The sequence below is a fragment of the Mauremys mutica genome, chromosome 20, assembly GCF_020497125.1.
Source record: "Mauremys mutica isolate MM-2020 ecotype Southern chromosome 20, ASM2049712v1, whole genome shotgun sequence".
NCBI lineage: Eukaryota > Metazoa > Chordata > Testudines > Geoemydidae > Mauremys > Mauremys mutica.
The window spans coordinates 4581007-4599743 of NC_059091.1; the positions used below are offsets into that span (position 1 = coordinate 4581007).

The 18737-nt window shown below is 68.1% G+C and overlaps 1 protein-coding gene across 4 annotated transcripts in view; it reads right to left on the minus strand.

Annotated features, from left to right (window-relative positions):
- Positions 1-768: 768 nt before the first annotated feature.
- Positions 769-18737, minus strand: part of AGAP2 (ArfGAP with GTPase domain, ankyrin repeat and PH domain 2) — a 52837-nt gene continuing 34868 nt past the window's right edge. For 2 of the 4 annotated variants that reach the window (XM_044995272.1, XM_044995269.1), the window contains exons 2-19: positions 16253-16311; positions 15177-15264; positions 13648-13733; positions 13296-13437; positions 11129-11263; positions 10375-10496; positions 9686-9838; positions 9153-9239; positions 7685-7789; positions 7231-7393; positions 6653-6772; positions 6127-6279; positions 5346-5405; positions 4582-4733; positions 3973-4063; positions 3669-3891; positions 2266-2521; positions 769-1657 (exon numbers count right to left, since the gene is read on the minus strand). In XM_044995272.1, the coding sequence (XP_044851207.1) occupies positions 1451-1657; positions 2266-2521; positions 3669-3891; positions 3973-4063; positions 4582-4733; positions 5346-5405; positions 6127-6279; positions 6653-6772; positions 7231-7393; positions 7685-7789; positions 9153-9239; positions 9686-9838; positions 10375-10496; positions 11129-11263; positions 13296-13437; positions 13648-13733; positions 15177-15264; positions 16253-16311 (2402 nt within the window). In that variant the 3' untranslated portion in view covers positions 769-1450. The remainder of the gene's footprint in view (positions 1658-2265; positions 2522-3668; positions 3892-3972; positions 4064-4581; positions 4734-5345; positions 5406-6126; positions 6280-6652; positions 6773-7230; positions 7394-7684; positions 7790-9152; positions 9240-9685; positions 9839-10374; positions 10497-11128; positions 11264-13295; positions 13438-13647; positions 13734-15176; positions 15265-16252; positions 16312-18737) is intronic. The other 2 variants (XM_044995273.1, XM_044995271.1) reach the window with 1 other exon arrangement.

The following is an 18737-nucleotide window of genomic DNA, read 5'->3' on the forward strand; positions in this document are numbered from 1 at the left end:
CACAGCCATGAGGGCCTGATTGCCAGCCCCGCCCTTTAACCCATCAGCCCCCCCCCCGCTCCCCTCCCGGAAACCCCAGTGGAACCCCGGCGTCCAGCCCCACACGCTGCCCCACTCCCGCTCGCCTCACAAAACGGTAGCGAGGAGACTGTCGCCCTCTGGTGTCTGCACAGGGCCAGTGCACCCAGTTGGGAGCCCCCCAGCCGCACGGGGTGGGGGCACAGCTGTCCCCCCCACCCGCCATGGTGGAGACAGAGAGCAGGGCGAGAGGCTTCCCCTCCCCCCTTCATGGAATGGGAGGGGGACTAATGGGGGGGACAGGGACTGGAGGTTCAGGGCTATGGCAGCTGGATCGGATGGATTGGGGTGAGGGGGTCACCAGCTCAGAGGCAGCTGCAGGCCCATCACCCCCCACCCCCGGTAACATCAGCCCTCTCCCCTTGCTGCGGGTCCCTGTCTGGCCCGGGGCAGGCTGGGAACCCAAATACCTTGGCACAACACAGCACATTTCACCGGCAAAGCTCATTACGGACAGGAACGAAGGAGCCCTCCCCACCCCGGCCGTGTCCTTAAACCCCAAGGCAAGGATGGGAGGGTGTGGCCCACGGGGGGTCACAGGGCAACTCAGTGACAGAGCTGGGAACAGAACCCAGGAGTCCTGGCTCCCAGCCCTGTGCTCTGACCACTAGACCCCCCATTCCCAGAGCCAGGAACAGAACCCAGGAGTCCCAGCTCTCGACCCTGTGCTCTGACCACTAGACCCTCCCCACTCTGCTCTCAGAGCCAGGAACAGAACCCAGGAGTCCTGGCTCCCGGCCCTGTGCTCTGACCACTAGACCCTCCCCACTCCGCTCCCAGAGCCAGGAACAGAACCCAGGAGTCCTGGCTCTCAGTCCTGTGCTCTGAAAAAGCTGCCTCTCTTTGTCCTGTGTGTTCCCATCCCCTGCCCAGCCACACGGGAGGCCTCGGATGGATTGGGGTGAGGGGCAGCAGGGGCCCCGAGGAGACAGGGACAGATTGGGCCCCACCAGCAGGGGCTGAGTAATAAATAGAGCATCAAAAATACAAATTGTCCGACACTGGCCGGAGGATGGGGATGCCTGGCGTCCTGCCCAGCCAGCATCCAGGGGTGGCCTCACCTGGGCACCCGCCTCGCCAGCCGTGCCCGGAAAAGCTGGGCCCGTTGGGCCGAACGTCCCTTCAGCGTCCGGCAGGTGCGGCCCGCGCGGGATGGGCCTGTCACTGAAGTTCTCCCCTGGCCACCCGCGCGTCCTTCCCCTCCAGCCCTGCGTCGGGCTCGGGCTCCGTCGCACCCGGTCCAGGTGGCCCGAGGCAGGCCCGGAGCCCGCTGGGGAGGGCTCTGCAGAGGGCCGGGGCGCTGGCAGTCTCCCCCTCCGCTCGGGGCTGAGCCCAGAGGCCCTGCACGGGGCAGTCCGGCGGGGCTGGCCGGCTATACCAGGGCGGTCCGAGTGTCACACCGTCCCATGCTGGCGGTGCTGCTTTTCCGGCGCAGGCCGGGCGTGGCGGCGGTGCCGTGGCCCTCGCTGGGGCAGCCGTGCTGCAGGAGGATCTCGGCGCACTCCTGGCTCCCGGCTCGCCTGGCGTAGAAAAGGGCCGTGTGGCCCAGCGCGTCTCGGGCCTTCACTTCGATGCCGTACTGCGGACAGAGAGGTGGGGATGAGGGGCGCGGCTCTGGACCAGAGCTAGCCTGCCCCAGAAGTGGGCCCCAACCCCCCAGGGGGGATCCCGGAGCCGGGCATCGCTATGGCATCGCCCCTCCGGCAGGTGAAATCCCAGGCTAACAAGCAGCCGGGGCCCCGGGATGTGCCACTGCCACGGCGGGTCCCCAGGCTGGGCGATCGGGGCTCATCACCCCCAGGGCGGGGTAAGGAGGATCCCATCTGTCCAGCTCGGGGAGCGCCCTGGGCTCTACCTGGCAGGGCAGGAGCCCTCCCTGGCTTGGACTGGCCACCCCGTAGAGGTCTCTGGGTACCCGCACAACCAGTGATGTCACAGCCATTGCCGGAGCAACAGGCAGTGATGTCACAACGCCCAGGTTTGTGACATCACCGCAGGCTATAAGCTTGCTCGTGGCTGGAACGCCCTGCAGCTGGCACCCCGGCCCCGCAGCCCGCAGCCTGCCAAGCTCAGGGGGAGCCCAGTGTGCTGGTGCCCCCTCCCCATCTGGTCCCTGCTTGCTATGAGCGAGGGCAGCGGACCCCCCAGCCCCCCATGACCCGCGGCGCCCCAGGCAGACGGACGTACCCAGACCAGCAGCTGGGTGATGACCACATGGGGCAGGTCGCAGGCCAGGTGCAGCGCCGTGCGCCGGTCCTTGTCCCCGGAGCAGGTGTTGATCAGCTCCTTGGTGCTGTGCGCCAGCAGCAGCAGCACCGTGCCCAGGTCCTTCTCCTGCACGGCCCGGAACAGCTGCTGCCCCAGCGGGATCTCGGGGCTGGGGAACGGGGCCAGGAACAGCCGCTGCTCGTACTTCGCCCGGATCCATGACTCCCGCTCCTCCCTGCGGCAAGACGCACACGGGCGGTGATGTGTGCCCAGCAATGCAGACAGGCTGGGCAGAGATGCAGAGCCCAGAGCCAGGTACCCCCCAGGGACCTGCAGTGCCCAGAGCTGGGTACCCCCAGGGGCCTGCAGTGCCTGGACCAGGTACCCCCAGGGGCCTGCAGTGCCCAGAGCTGGGTACCCCCAGGGGCCTGCAGTGCCCAGAGCTGGGTACCCCCAGGGGCCTGCAGTGCCTGGAGCCAGGTACCCCCCAGGGACCCCCAGGGACCTGCAGTGCCTGGAGCCAGGTACCCCCAGGGGCCTGCAGTGCCCGGAGCCAGGTACCCCCCAGGGACCTGCAGTGCCTGGAGCCAGGTACCCCCCAGGAACCTGGGCAAAATCTGGAACCAGGTACCCCCAGGAGCCTGCAGTGCCTGGAGCCAGGGACCCCCCAGGGACCTGCAGTGCCCAGAGCCAGGGACCCCCAGGGGCCTGCAGTGCCCAGAGCCAGGGACCCCCAGGGGCCTGCAGTGCCTGGAGCCAGGTACCCCCCAGGGACCTGCAGTGCCAAGAGCCAGGTACCCCCAGGGACCTGCAGTGCCTGGAGCCAGGTACCCCCTAGGAACCTGGGCAAAATCTGGAACCAGGTACCCCCAGGAGCCTGCAGTGCCCAGAGCCAGGTACCCCCCAGGGACCTGCAGTGCCCAGAGCCAGGTACCCCCAGGGACCTGCAGTGTCTGAAGCCAGGTACCCCCAGGGGCCTGCAGTGCCCGGAGCTGGGTACCCCACATGGATCTGCAGTGTCTGGAGCCAGGCACCTCCAGGAAACTGCAGTGCCCAGAGCTGGGTACTCCTCCCCCCCCGGGCAAAGTCCAGAGCCGGGTACCCCAGGGACCTGCAGTGCCCAGAACTGGGTACCCCCCAGTGCCCAACCCATGATGCCTGCAACCTCCACCCCCAGGAGGCTGGTAATGCCCATAGCCTGGTGCCCACAGGGTCCTACTAGGCGAGCGAGGACTGTTATTTCCAGGGGCCTTTCAGCATCGCCCCCTCCTCCCCCATTCCTGAGCCATTAGCTGTCGCCCCCAGGAAACACCGGCCGAGTGGCAAACCCCACAGGGGGTGGGCCTGGGGCTGGCACGTGGGGCGGGGGGGAGGGCGCTCACCGGGACGACTCGCAGGTGGGCTTCCGGCGTCCCTGCGTGTTCTTCTCCCAAATGCCGTTGGCCGTCTCGTTGCCGATGGACGTCAGCACCAGGGTGAGCTCCAGGGGCCAGTCGTCGAGGTCCAGCGAGCGCACCCGTGACAGGTGGGTGCCCAGGTTTCGGTGAATGCCCGAGCACTCGATGCAGATCAGCGCCCCCAGGTTCAGGCTGGCCCAGGTGGGGTCTGGGGGAAGGGAGGGAGGAGAGGTCCCCATCAGCGCCGCGGCGTGGGAGCAGCCGCCCGCCCCCCAGGAGTGAGACTTACTCGGTGCCCCGCAGTCCACACACAGGGAATTGCCGCGGGCGTTCCGGATGGCCTGGATGGCTACCGCTTCGCTCTGGCTGTCCATCCGGGCCTGCGGGGAGCAAAGCAGGGGGGCAGTTGGCCAAGCAGCCGGGATGCTGGGAGATCCCGGACCCAGGCCATGGACCAGCCCCCCCGAGGTGTACCCCAGCGGAAGCCACGTCCAAGCTGAAACGGCCCCAGTCCTGGCAGACTCCCCTCTGCCTTGTGGGACGTCAGTGGCACCCACCTTGGGCTCCCCCTCTGCTCAGGGGTGAATCGCTCCCTGTGGGAGGGTTCCCTGCACAGACATTAAAGACCCCAGAGAAAGGGGTTTGGCCCAGTTCCACCCCCAATGCGTGGTTATGCCGGGAGCTGTACACTTTGGCCGCTGTCCCCCAGAAGTGGCTGCATTTCCCTCTCTGAAGGGACTGATTGATGGCAGGCAGGGCCCCGCCTAGGTGGCAGGGCAGGGCTTTGCAGGAGTTCCCAGGCTGTCCTGGCGGCTCAGCAGCTGGCTGGCAGAGAGAGGACTCTGGGAAATGCCCCAGGAGGCGGTTGGCCCTGGGGAGCAGCTGGGGGACGACATACCTTGTTTTTGCTGCTCTCGCAGCACTGCAGGCTGGCCAGGATCTGGCTCTCGATCGCCTGGACCCAGGCGTCCCTCTCCTCGAAGCTGCCGGCCTCGAAGTGCCACGTCTGGCCCGTGCTCGACACGATGATGAACTCGAAGTTCTCCTCCTCTGCAGAAGGGAAAGGGAGCCCCCAGCCCGGGGAGGAGGGGGGGGGGGAGGGTCACCACCTGGGCACCCCACCGGAGCGACCCAATGGCTCTGCACAGTCAGGCTGGGGGAGGTCTGTCTGCTGGACAGGGGGCGCCAAGGATGGGTGTGAGGGGCTCCCCGCCTGGCCAAGCACCCCCCTGCTTCCAGGTTTATTTGTAGGGAGGACCCAAAACACCCCTTTAAAGGAGCTGGGGCCAGAGGGAGCTGGGAGCGCCAGGGAAGTGGCACTTACCGCCCCCTGCTGGCCAGAGGGTGGCTGTGAGGCGGGGGAACCCGGCTGGGATGAGCGTACAGGCAGCATGCGGGCACGTAGCTAGCTGGCGGGGCAGGGGCCAGTGGCAACTTGTCAGAGCAGTGCCCCTGCCTTCATCCTGTGCCAGCCAGCACTTCCGGCATTGGCATGGAGCTCGACCCCCGGCTGTCTGCCCGGCCCCTTGCCCTCGGTCCGGCCGGGCTCCTCCCCGCCCCGGAGGGGGGCACCAGAGCCAGGCGGCCGGCGGCACCAAACGATGGAAGCACATCGACATGCATGAGTGACACCAGCACCGCGTGACGGCCGCTGCGCGTTACCTGTTTTATAAATATTTCTTAAACTACCAAAGGTTTTTAATTTCCACATTTTGCGCTTGGCTGCCGAGAGTCCGGGGTGGGGGCGGCGGGAGGCGGGAGAGAATAAAGGGAGACAGTCAAGAGAAAAAGCTAGAAGACGGGGATCCCACCCGGGGGGAGGGGAGGCAAAGCACTGGGGGGGGAGGGAGGAAGCTGTGAGCGGTGTGAGCCCCCCCCCGGAGAGGTGGGGGGCGTGGGGAGAGCTGGGCGGGGGGGGGCGCGTGCCGGGAAGCCATTCGCAGAGCGGGAATGAAACGGCGCAGAGTCTGGCTGTCAGAATGGAGCGGTATCGCCCGGGCGTGCCCCAGGCCACCCTGCTCTGGGTCAGAGTCGCCCTGCCCCCCAGGCTCCGTGGCAGTCCTGGGCGGGTCTCTGGGCACGTCTACACTGCAGGGGTCGAACGCGGGCTCGAGCCGAACCTACTCCTGTCTACACACAAGTCGCGCTAGCCCAGGGCTTGGATCAGAGTCAAGCCGGGGCCCAGGGTTCAAGCCCTGTGGCTTTGCAGTGTAGACACAGCCCCGCCCGTGCCCTGGGAGCCCGTCGAAGGTGTCCCACGGGCTGACTCTCTTTGTCTCTCTCCCAAGGGCCCCCGGACCCCCCCTTGCCCCTCCCCGCTCGGCTCCGGGCACTTCCTCCGAGGCCGTTCCCAGGGTGCTCTGGGGTCCCCGAGCCAGGGCTGCTGCTCACGAGGCTGCCAAGGGGCGGCTCCCTGCGTTACCGCGGTGACAGCCTCCCTCACCTTCCGCCTGCCCCGTCGACCCCTCGGTTTTCGAGGGGGTCATCAGCTTCTTCCGGCGATGCTTCTTCCTGTCAATCATGGGCGAAGGAGGCGGGTCTTTGCCGCCGGGGCTGGGGCTGGGGCTGGACACCCCTTCTCCGGCCGGGGACCCCTCTGCAGAGAGACGCAGGCGGGAGAAGTCACCCCACGTCCCCCCCCATCTTCCGACCCCCCCCGGTGCCCAGAGAACCCCACTGGCATTCTCAGGGATTGGGAGCCAGCCACCCTGTCAGGCTCTGGGGAGGGATTTCTGGGGCCCCTGGGCGTGATCGGGGTTCCAGGTTCAATCTCTGGGGTCCTTGGGCAGCCTCCGGCCGGGGTTTCCCTGAAGCGTCAGTGCCTCCATCGCCAGAGGTCCTGCTGGGAGCCCAGCGTGCCCCACAGCCGCCACGTACCCCCCCCCCCCGGTGGCCTTCCCTGCCCCCACTCTGCTCTCCGGCCATTGGCGAGGGACGCTGGGCGCTGCAGCGGGCAGCGCCGAACCTACCCCCACCCGAGGTCTTGGCGCTGGCGGCCGAAGCGCAACGCTGGAGGGGCCGGTCCGGCTTCCCTGAGGCCTTGGCCGCTTGTTCTGTCGGGATAGTCAGCGCCGCGGGGGAGAGGCTAGCTGTGGGGAGAGAAGGGGAGCTGAGGGGTCTCCCCAAGGCGGAGGACCGTGGATCCAGCCGAGACAGCGTGCTGGGCCCATACGATGACATATGGACTCACCGTGCCAGCCGGCACAAGGAGCAATCCACCGGGCCACTAGGTGTCACCGTTGAGCTGTGTTAGACAACTGGGCATAGGGCTCAGGCTGGGGGGCCCCGGAGTCACCCTAGAATGCCAGACCCTCCTGGGGCACCCAGCCCAGCCCACCCAGCCCGGCCTCCCTCCCCAGAGAGAGCCAAGCCCCCTCGTGCCCTCCCATCTGCCTCCCCCGGTGTGCCAGCCTCCCCTACGCACACGAGCGTCAGGCCCCCGACCTCCCCCACTTCCCTGGGGGTGCCAGGCTGCCCACCACCCACGGTCCAGGTGCTGACGCCCCGGCCGGGTCCCCGCACAGATCTGGGCCCTGCGGTCACTTACCGCCACCCTCGGGCGCCTGCCCCCCGCTCACGTCCCGCACCAGGCCGTTGATGCTGGAGGAGGGGCTGCAGGCGGAGATGGCCCTGGGGGGGCGCTTGCCAGGCACCTTGACAGTGGTGCGCAGGAGGTCCATCACCTTCCCGTGGGTGCTGTGAATATAATCCTAGGGGGAGGGGGGAGACGGGGAGTCACCGCAAAGCCCCCCTGGAGCGAACTCCACCCGGCTCTCCGCCCTGCGTGCCCATCCCCACGGCGCCTGGCCCGGCCCCAGTCCCGTACGACGGGGCGGCGCCCCCTCTCCCCTGGCGGGATGGTGCAGATTGGGCACCCGGCAGGGGGAGATGGGGAAACCAGGAGAGCCGCTGAACGAGCCACAGCTGGCGCGGGGTCTGGGCGCTCAGCCGCTGCTCAGCCGGGCCGGGCCCTGGCGCGGGGGGCACGGCCAGGCACTTACGTTGATGCTGGGGTGGTAGAAGAGAAGCCCGTTGCTGGACAGGGTCACGTATTTCTTCTTCCACTCCTTGTTGAGGGAGTTGCCGCTGCGTTTCAGCAGGAAGCTCTGGGGGGAGTGGGGCAGGTTAGCCAAGGCCAGGGGAGGGGGCCCGGGGTTCCTCCAGGCTACTGCCCAGGTCAGGGGAGGCTAGCGGGGTGACTTGGGGTGCAGGGGGGGTGCTCAGTGTGAGCCCCAAGGACCCTGTGTCCCAGGGACCAAGCGAGTGCAGTTCCCCCTCCCATACTCTATGGTGACGGCGCCACCCCTGGAGTGACCCCATCCCTGGAGTGACACTGGGCCTCATCCCACGGTGAGCCAGGGGGGCTGCCGGTCATTTACGGAGCCCGCCCAGCCCTGAGCCACCTCCTCCCGCCGGCCTCGGCACGGGACGAACCCTGTGCCCTTCCCAGGGCTGCCGGCCCAGGGTCGCAGAGTGCATTCTCCATGCCAAGGAGCCCCCCCTCCTTTCGACACAGGGGGAAACTGAGGCACAGAGCGAGGCTGTGCCAGGTGCCAGGTCACCCAGCCGGTCGGTGGCTGAGCTCGGAATAAAACCCCGGTCGGCTGGGTCCCGGTCCAGTGCTCTGTGCACTAGGGGCCACCACCTCCTCTCAGGCACCCCACAGCCGGTATCCAACCACGTCCAGGGCTGTGGGTCATCCTGCATTTGGCCCAGGCTGGGTGTGGCCCAGCCCCGTGCCTCAGCGTGGCAGGGGCTGCTGCCCGGGGGAGGTTCCCTGCGTTGATAGCTCACCCGTGCTCGCCGGACACCCCTCGCCCTCTGCCCAGTGCAGGATCGCAGACCTGGTCACCGCAGCGCACTGGCTGCGGCTGGGTCCCCGCGGAGCTGTGACCTGCGCTCCCCGATCCGTCCCCACCCACTCTGGTGGGGATGGAGAGGCTCAGCAGGTGGATTACAGCCAATGCCGCTTACCCCCTGGCATCTGGGCAGTCAGCCGCCCCAGGAGGGCCAGGGAGGTGGAGACAGCGTTTGCTCGCTTGTGCGGTGGGCTGGCTGGGTGCCAGGACTGCTCACCCCTAGCTGGACATGCACAAAGACCAGGGAGGCTGGGCTGAAGCCATCAGAGCTGTGTGCATCCCCATGTGTGTTCCTGGGCAGGCATGCATGTGCCGGGCGGTGTATATGTGTGTGCTGGGTGTGTGTGTGTTTGCTGGGTGTGTGTGTGTGTGTGTGCTGGGGGTGTGTTTGCTAGTGTTGTGTGTGTGTGCATTTGCTCTGTGTGTGTGTGTGTGTGTTTGCTCTGTATGTGTGTGTTGGCTGGGTGTGCATTTGCTGTGTGTGTGTGTGTGTGCTTGAGGATGTCCCTGTTGCAAAGGAAAATCCTGGGCGCGCCTCCCGGGCACTGGGGGTGGATGCCAGCTGCCACGGGGCGAGGGGCCGGGTCCCGGCTGTGCCCGCGGCTCTCACCTGTTTGATTGGGATAGCGCGGCCGCTGCCCGTGCTGTCCCCTCTGCTGTCCAGGCTCCTCTTCTCCGAATCGCTCCCCCGGCGGTTCTGCAACGCGACAAGGAGCCCTCGGCAAAAGGAACACGGTCCCCGGGCGAACCACTGAGCCGCCCCAGGATACACCGCTGTCCCGCCCCCAGGGGGCGCCACTGAGCCGGCCCCAGGATATACCACCTACCCACTCCCAGGGGGTGCCACTGAGCCGGCCCCAGGATACACCCACTGAGCTGTCCCAGCCCCAGGGGGCACCAGTGAGCCGGCCCCAGGATACACCGGTCCCGCCCCCAGGGGGCACCACTGAGCTGTCCCAGCCCCAGGGGGGGCCACTGAGCTGTCTGGGAGCCAAACCCACATGCCCGTGCCCCACCTTCCCATGTGTTCCCAATCCCCGGCAGTGGTGGGGCAGTGGCGGTATGTGGCCGGCAGCGGCACGGGGCTCCGGGGACCGGCACAACGTGCCCGGGCAGGAGCTCCGGAGATGGGGGGTGGCTCACCGTGAAGAGGCTGGTGCGGCGCTTGGCCCCCCGGTGCAGGGAGCTGGGGGTGCCGATCCCGACCGAGCCTTCGCTCCGCAGCTCGCGGTGGCTGATGTTGGGCGTAGATGGCAAGGAGGAGGAGTAATCGCTCGCGTGGCCTCCATTACTGGCCTGGAAAAGAGCCCCGGGCACCAGGCATCAGTGTCCCGCTGCCCGGAGCCACCCGCTGCCCACGGGCCCCTTTCCCCCTGGGCCTTGGAAATGCCCCCCCCCGACGACTCCTTCTCCCCGACGGGCTGAGGGCAGGGAGTGCAGTGAACATGTGGGGGGTTAGGGGTTAGAGGGACGGGGGCGGAGCCAGGGTCTGTCCCCAGCTCTGGGAGGGGAGTAGGGCCTAGTGGTTAAAGCAGCGGGGACTGGGACTTAGGACTCCTGGGTTTTATTCTCTGCCTATAACCCCTCCCCCCCAACACACACACTCCCCCAGGGCCAGGGCAGTGCCAGCTCTGCCTGTAACCCCCACCCCGGGCCGTGCTTGTCCCAGTTGCCCCGGTTCAGCGGGCAGATTGGGCAGGCCTGGGCATCGCGGTGCCGTTGGGGCTGGAACTGTCCCGCCGCCGGCTCCGTGAAGGGGGCTGCAGGCCTGGAGGCGGCTGGGGCTGGGGAGCGGGCACCCCTGGTGCTGCGGTGCCCCCTGCTGGCCGTACCTGCCCAGGGTGGATCCCGCCCACGGGGGTGGAGGCGGCCGAGTGGCTGGGGGTGCTGGGCAGGGACTTGCAGGAGGCCAGGAGCTGCTGCTGCTTCTTCAGAGTCACGACCTTCTGGGCGACTGGGAGGGGAAGGAAAGGCCCATGAGAGACCGGGAGCCACGCGGACCCCCCTGGGGGAGAGCCCGCCCCAGCCACGGTTAGAGGGACCCCCCCGAGGGAGAGCCCGCCCCAGCCACGGTTAGAGGGTCCCCCCTGGGGGAGAGCCCGCCCCAGCCACGGTTAGAGGGACCCCCCTGGGGGAGAGCCCGCCCCAGCCACGGTTAGAGGGACCCCCCTGGGGGAGAGCCCGCCCCAGCCACGGTTAGAGGGACCCCCCTGGGGGAGAGCCCGCCCCAGCCACGGCCACGGGGACCCCCAGGGAGACAGACCAACCCAGCCACAGCCACGGGGACTCCAAGGGGGAAAGCCCGCCCCAACCATGGTCCTGGGGACGTACCAGGGGGAGAGCCTGCCCCGGCCACGGGGACCACCAAGGAGACAGACCGTCCCAGACACAACCACAGGGACCCCCCGGGGGAGAGCCCACCCCAGCCACGGCCATGGGGACCCCAAGGGGGAACAAACCACCCCAGCCACAGGGATCCATGGGGGAACAAACCACACCAGCCCAGCCACGCCCACCCCACGGGGGCCAGGCCCCGCCCCTGGCAGACGGGGAAGGAGCAGCTCAGACCCCCCGGCCGGCGGTTACCTTCACTGAAGACCCGGTCGACGTTGAGGCCGTAGGTGGCGCAGGTCTCGTAGTAGAGGCAGCGTTTCATGTCGTTGCAGAGCGCCCGGGCCTGCGGGTCCTCGATCACCCGGGGGTTGGTGGAGCTGATCTTGTCTGGGGGGCGGGAGAAAGAACGGCCCTGTCTCACCCGGACGGACGGGTGGGCGGGAACCACCCAGCTCCACACCACCGCCCCCCTCTGGCGGCCGGGCGCCACCCCCCGCCCCCCGCGAGGGTCCTCGGGGTGGGGATCAAGTCACGAGCCGGGCGGCCGGCCAGGGAGGGGGGAAGATGCTCCAGAGTGACGGCGTGCGAAGGGTTAACGCCCAATGCACCAGATACAGCTCCAGCCTCTGGATCCTGGGGGCCATCGGGGCCAGCGCTGACTGCGAGGGGAGAGCGCCCCCTAGTGACCCCACCCCGCTCCCTGCACCACAGCGCCCCCTAGTGACCCCACCCCGCTCCCTGCACCACAGCGCCCCCTAGTGACCCCAGCCCGCTCCCTGCACCACAGCGCCCACTAGTGACCCCAGCCCGCTCCCTGCACCACAGCGCCCCCTAGTGACCCCCGCCCCGCTCCCTGCAGCACAATGACCCCCGCCCCGCTCCCTGCAGCACAGCGCCCCCTAGTGACCCCCTGCCCTGCTCCCTGCAGCACAATGACCCCTGCCCCACTCCCTGCAGCACAGCGCCCCCTAGTGACCCCACCCCGCTCCCTGCACCACAGCGCCCCTAGTGACCCCCGCCCCGCTCCCTGCAGCACAGCGCCCCCTAGTGACCCCACCCCACTCCCTGCAGCACAGCGCCCCCTAGTGACCCCCTGCCCTGCTCCCTGCAGCACAATGACCCCTGCCCCACTCCCTGCAGCACAGCGCCCCCTAGTGACCCCACCCCGCTCCCTGCAGCACAGCGCCCCTAGTGACCCCCGCCCCGCTCCCTGCAGCACAGCGCCCCCTAGTGACCCCCTGCCCTGCTCCCTGCAGCACAATGACCCCTGCCCCACTCCCTGCAGCACAGCACCCCCTAGTGACCCCTGCTCCGCTCCCTGCACCACAGCGCCCCCTAGTGACCCCACCCCGCTCCCTGCACCACAGCGCCCCTAGTGACCCCCGCCCCGCTCCCTGCAGCACAGCGCCCCCTAGTGACCCCACACCGCTCCCTGCAGCACAGCGCCCCCTAGTGACCCCCTGCCCTGCTCCCTGCAGCACAATGACCCCTGCCCCACTCCCTGCAGCACAGCGCCCCCTAGTGACCCCACCCCGCTCCCTGCAGCACAGCGCCCCTAGTGACCCCCGCCCCGCTCCCTGCAGCACAGCGCCCCCTAGTGACCCCCTGCCCTGCTCCCTGCAGCACAATGACCCCTGCCCCACTCCCTGCAGCACAGCACCCCCTAGTGACCCCTGCTCCGCTCCCTGCACCACAGCGCCCCCTAGTGACCCCACCCCGCTCCCTGCACCACAGCGCCCCTAGTGACCCCCGCCCCGCTCCCTGCAGCACAGCGCCCCCTAGTGACCCCACACCGCTCCCTGCAGCACAGCGCCCCCTAGTGACCCCCTGCCCTGCTCCCTGCAGCACAATGACCCCTGCCCCACTCCCTGCAGCACAGCGCCCCCTAGTGACCCCTGCCCCGCTCCCTGCACCACAGCGCCCCCTAGTGACCCCACCCCATTCCCTGCAGCACAGCGCCCCTAGTGACCCCCGCCCCGCTCCCTGCAGCACAGCACCCCCTAGTGACCCCGGCCCCGCTCCCTGCACCACAGCACCCCCTAGTGACCCCCGCCCCGCTCCCTACAGCACAGCGCGCCCTAGTGACCCCACCCCGCTCCCTGCAGCACAGCGCCCCCTAGTTTACCGCTGACCCGCTCCCTGCAGCACAGCGCCCCCTAGTGACCCCTGCCCCGCTCCCTGCACCACAGCGCCCCCTAGTGACCCCTGCCCCGCTCCCTGCACCACAGCGCCCCCTAGTGACCCCACCTGCTCCCTGCACCACAGTGTCCCCCGCTGAGCCCCCCCCCATTGCAGCCCCCTGGGATTGGCTCAGACATCCACCACCTACCTCGTGACGGCCTGCAGCGAGCGCCCACTCTGGGCGCGCCACCTTCCCTGCCCCTCCCCGGGGCCCCAGCCCTGCTCACGCCCCACTCACCCTGCGTGCCCACCAGGGCCACGGCCACCTCCGAGGGGCTGCGGTAGCCGGTCAGGAGGTTGTAGTACTGGGAGACCTCCTGGAAGCTGTCCTCATTCTCCAGGCTGAACACAAAGACCACGGCATCCACCCAGCTGGCAAACTGTGGGGGGGAGGGGGAGAGAGCGGGAAGGGGGGTTGGCTCTCTGTGCCGGGGGGAGGGGTCCCCAACACACAACCAGGGAACCCCCGGCCTTGAGGCCAGAGCTGCGGGGGCGTCTTCGGAGTGGAGACCCCGGGAGCCAGGGATCAGCCGTGGGAGCATCCAGTGCCCTGCGATACCCCCCCCTCCCGGCCCTCCCCCAGCGGTTACCTTGACGTCCGGGGCACCCCCTTCCTCTCGGATCAATAACAGGTGACTCTGCCCGTCCACCACCACTTCCTTCTTGAACTGTCCGCCTGGGTCCACAGAGAGGGGGAGAGAGCCGGTGAGCAGGGCCCCTGTGCCCGACGGCCCCTGCCTGCCCACGCCGGGCTCAGCTCCCTCCCGGGCACGGGCAGCCGTGTCCCAGAGCTCGGGGGAGGCGTTTGTTAGGGTCACAAAATCAGCCCCCGAGGTGATGCAAAGCTCAAGTCACTGGCCTCTGCCCAAAAGTCCTGGCAGGGGGCAGTGGGTCGGGGGTGAGGGGCACTGGCAGATCTGGGAGGAGCCCAGGGCTGGGCTAGCAGGGGCTGCGGGTCGGGAGTGAGGGGCGCCGGCAGAGCTGCCAGTGCCACGCACTCCCCTGCAGGGCCAGGCCTGTGGACTACAGAAGCAAAGGGGACATTGGAGGCCGAAGCCTCCTGGGCACAGGGCCCGTGTGCGGATGGGCTGGGGGCGAACGGCTGCGACTGGCCGGTTGCCGGCCCTGACGACTTAGCCCCTGTGTCTAATCTGGGCCCATTCGGGCTCTGGACAATGGCCGGGGGGAAGCTGCCGCCAGCTCTTTGTGCCCAGCCCGTCAGCTGCGCCCGCGGGACTCAATCGGGGCCATTGTCTGCAGCTCCCTCGGTGCCAGCAGCTGGCCAGTGCCCCGCCCCCACCCCCGGGCAGGAGAGCGGAGGGGTGGGAGATGGGGATCCACAGAGCCAGGCAGGGGAGCCCAGCTGGGACAGAGCCAACGCAGGGTGCTCCCCACAATGCACCCGACGGGGCCGTCCCACATGGGGCGAGCGGGGGCAGGGGAGGCGGGGAGAGGTCACGGTGCCCTGCTGGGAAATGCCCAGTTAGGAGAAAATCCAGGTATGGCAAAAATTAGGCTGAGGGACACATTCAGGCCCCAGAATGGGCACGGTCTGGCCACGGAACTGGCAGGATATGGCCATGGAACCGGCACCGTCTGGCCACGGAACTGGCAGGATATGGCCACGGAACCGGCTCGGTCTGGCCACGGAACTGGCAGGATATGGCCACGGAACCGGCACCATCTGGCCATGGAACTGGCAGGATATGGCCACGGAACCGGCTCGGTCTGGCCACGGAACTGGCAGGATATGGCCATGGAACCAGCACAGTCTGGCCACGGAACCGGCACGTTCTGGCCACGGAACCGGCACGGTTTGGCCACAGAATCGGCATGGTCCAGCCACGGAACCGGCACGGTTTGGCCACAGAACCAGCACAGTTTGGCCACGGAACCGGCACAGTCTAGCCACGGAACCGGCACAGAACGGCCACGGAACCGGCACGGTTTGGCCACGGAACCGGCACGGTTTGGCCATGGAACCGGCACATTCTCCGCTCTGCTGGCCTGGATGCCCACACCCCGACACGCCCCCGCTGGTCTCTGCAGGGCCCTGAAGGAGTGGAGCAGCCTGAGCAGCCCAGCACACGGCTCCATGCCCGCCCCCCCCGGCACTCACTCTCAGCTGGCTCCAGGCCCAGGTAGGAGCCGGTGAGGAAGCGATGGACGAGGGCCGACTTCCCGCTCTTGATGCTCCCCAGGACGCCCTGGGAGGCCAAAGGGCAGAGGTCATGGCAGGTCACGCTCGGTCCTGTGCTAGACAGCGACCCCCCCACCCCGCCACCCGGCCCTTCCACTCCAGTCACACCAGCGTCCCCCCCCCAACCTGGCCCCAGGGGTCACTGGCCAAGGGGCAAGGGGACCGGCTCTCCCTTGCGCGAGGCAGGAGGGAAGGAATTCCCTTGTGTCCGGGAGCCCAGTGCACCCCCAATCCCTCCCCCATCCCCCATTGGGGGGCCCCCGGAGCTCTCTGCTGCCCCCGTGACTGGGCTGGGAGCTCCATGTGTCCTGGAGCAGCCTGGGGCAGCGTCCGTCTCCACAGCCGCCCCCGGGCGCATCCCACGGCACAAGTCACAAGGCCTCTGAGCTCGGGCATCTGAACTGATGCCAAGTGTCAGCTGCCAGGCTCGGTGCCATGGGCTAGCAGGGGGCTGCGGGTTGGGATTGAGGGGCACCGGCAGACCTGGGGGGGCAGGCCTGGGGGCTGCGGGTTGGGATTGAGGGGCACCGGCAGACCTGGGGGGGCAGGCCTGGGGGCTGCGGGTTGGGATTGAGGGGCATCGGCAAAGCTGGGGGAAAGCCCAGGGCAGGGGGCTGTGGGTCAGGATTGAGGGGCACTGCAGAGGTTGGGGGGTGGGAGCCCAGGACTGGGGGCTGCAGGTTGTGATTGAGGGGCACCAGCAGAGCTGGGGGGGGAGCCCAGGGCAGGGGGCTGCAGGTCAGGATTTGAGAGGCACCGGCAGAACTAGGGGCGGGGGAGCCCAGGGCAGGGGGCTGTGGGTCAGGATTGAGGGGCACCACAGAGCTGTGGGGGAGAACCCCAAGGCTGCAGGTCGGGATTGAGGGGCAGAACGGTGAGGGGGGAGACGACCCAGGCCTGGGGGTCGGGTCTCACTGCCATAGGTCCCATGTTTCCGTCCGTCCCGCCCGCTTGGTGGCTGGCACAGAGGGTGCAGGGGGCGAGGAGACACCTACCAGTCTGAGCTCCGGGACGGAGCGGCTGAGGGTCCATTCCTGGCTGTTTGCTATGGCCTCTGAGGAGAGAAAGAAAAGGGGGCATGAGGCCCACGGAGATGCCCCTGGTGGGCCAGGCAGCTCCGCGCTGGCTCCCGCTGCCCCTGGCGACAGAGCCCCAACCCCATGGTGCTGAAGGGAAGCACCCGGCTCTGAACCACCGGGGAATTTGGGGCTCTGGCCTCTTTGCAGCAGCCAGACAAAGGGGTGCGAAGGGGCCTTGAGGCAGGCGTCGGGGCTCCGGATCAGGCCCCCCCCGGTGCGTACCCAGGTGCCGTCCTCCAGTGCTGGCCTGGCCAAGGGGGCCCGGCGCTCAGGGAGCGGCCCCCCCCCGTGCTGCGGCCGGTATTACCCCCCGCCCCCGGGGGGAAAGGGGAGGCGGGGGGAGGGCGTTGTGCCAGCCTGGGGACGGCAGGGCCTGGAGCCTGGGTCTTTACACTGGAAGCTGAATGGAGCCACGGGGCGCCCGGACGCGGAGACGCGGGACACAGAGGCTATTTACACGCGGGCCTGGCCGCTCGGGGAGACACTGGGTTATTGAGCCCTGGACGACAGAGGCACCGATCAGCGGCGGGAGAGCGGCACGGGAAAGCGACCGGAGGCATTTACGGGGGGGGGGGCCTCACGGCTGCTGGATCTGCCACCCCAGCACCGCCCCACAGCGCCACGCAGACCCCCCCCCCACCAGCTCCAGACGCAACAGCACGGACATAGTTCTGGGCTATACTGTACATACTGCTCCATATACACTCCGCTGCGCACCACAAACACTATAGAGACCTGCCCCATATAGAGCCCACTGCCCCGTATAGCCCGGCAGGGATCCAGGACCCAGTTTCACTATATATACTAGCCCCATATATACGCCCCCCCTCCCCATATAGACCAGCATGGATACCGCGGTCCACCTCACGGTATATCCTGGCCCCTGTGGAAAGCGAGGGCGGCCTCCCCCCGGGGCTGTGTCTGGGTGTGTCTGGCTCCCAGTGATGGGGGCTCACCCCCGAAGCAGGGAGTGGGGGGCAGGGGGTTAATGTCCTTTCTCTGCTGGTTTGCCCCAGGGGCTGGGCTCTGGGGTGACTCTGAGCCCAGGCTGCCGCCGGCGGGACAGGCCCTGCCACGGGCTTCGCCCAGCCGGGCTCCGCACAGTGGAGCTCATTCCTCCTCTCTGGGTTACCATGGAGCAGTTGCTAAGCAACAGTGCCCGGCGTGTTGCTGAGCGACCCGGAGAGACAAGGGCCCAGGCGCTGGATTCCTGGAGCTGAGGGTGTTTCCTGACAGCCAGGTACCCGCGGGTGCTACCTCCCATGCAGCCAGCCTGGCCGCTGGTCCCACGGTGGACGGCTTCCAGCTGGTGCCACCCCCACTCCAACCAGCTGACAGCTTCCGTCACCCCCACCTAGGGGCGTCTCTCTCTCATGCCCTGGGCCCCAACGGGGGATGCTACTCAACCTTCCTAACATCCTGGTCAGGCACGTCCGTGGCTATCTTGTCGGGGTCCCGTATGGTTCCCAGCACCACCCTATCTGAGCACCTCACGCTCTTCAACCCCCTCCTCCGAGTGTTATCCCCGATTTAAAGATGGGGAAACTGAGGCACAGAGTAGCTAAATGACTTGTCCGAGGTGGTAGAGCAAAGGGCATCGAATCTGGCTCTCCGAAGCGCCCCCCCCCCCCCCCGGGCTGGCCGTCTTCTCCAGGAAGGACTTTTTCAAAGGCCCTCAGTGGGAAAAGCAGCCCAAGCCCCAGTGAAAGCCGGTTTTGTGCCTAACTCTCTTAGGCACCTCTGACTATCCCAGTGCTGCAGGGACACAGGGACAGAGGAGGCGGGGGGCAGGAGACCCCCTCCTTCAGTATCGGCGGGAGACACGAGAAAGCAGGGCTGAAGAATCCTCCTCCCCTGCGGGTGCCTTGACTCGGTGATGCCCGGCGCTATGTGTCGCAGCGACAGGCTCGTCTCTCTCTGCCCCGGGCTGGCGCTGTCATCTCGGGTTGTTATGTAAGCGCTGCTCTAACAGCTACCGAAGGCTGTCACTGGGCATGGCCCTCCGGCCTCGGGGATCACAGGATCCAGCCCATGACGGAGAGGAACAGACACGACCGGCGTGGGCCCCCTTGGACGCCCCACCTTGGCAAGGAGGCAAAACCTGGATGGCTCGCGGCCTGCCCCGAAGCTGGGAAGCGACTGGGGTTCAGAACAGCCGCGGGGAACCCCTGGGTTCGAAGCATTCAGGAGCCGCTAGCCCCGAACGGGGCAGATGCCCCGTCCTCTCGGTCAGGGACGGGATGGGGAGCCTGGATCCCGGGACGCGGCCAGGCCAATCCACAAAGAAATCGTGCACTTGGGTAGTTCCTGACGGCCCCCACTCAGACCCACGCTGTTCCCTACGGGCACGTCGCACCGGCTCTGCGCCAGCGGCCGTAGCAGCCCCGGAGAGGGCCCGGTT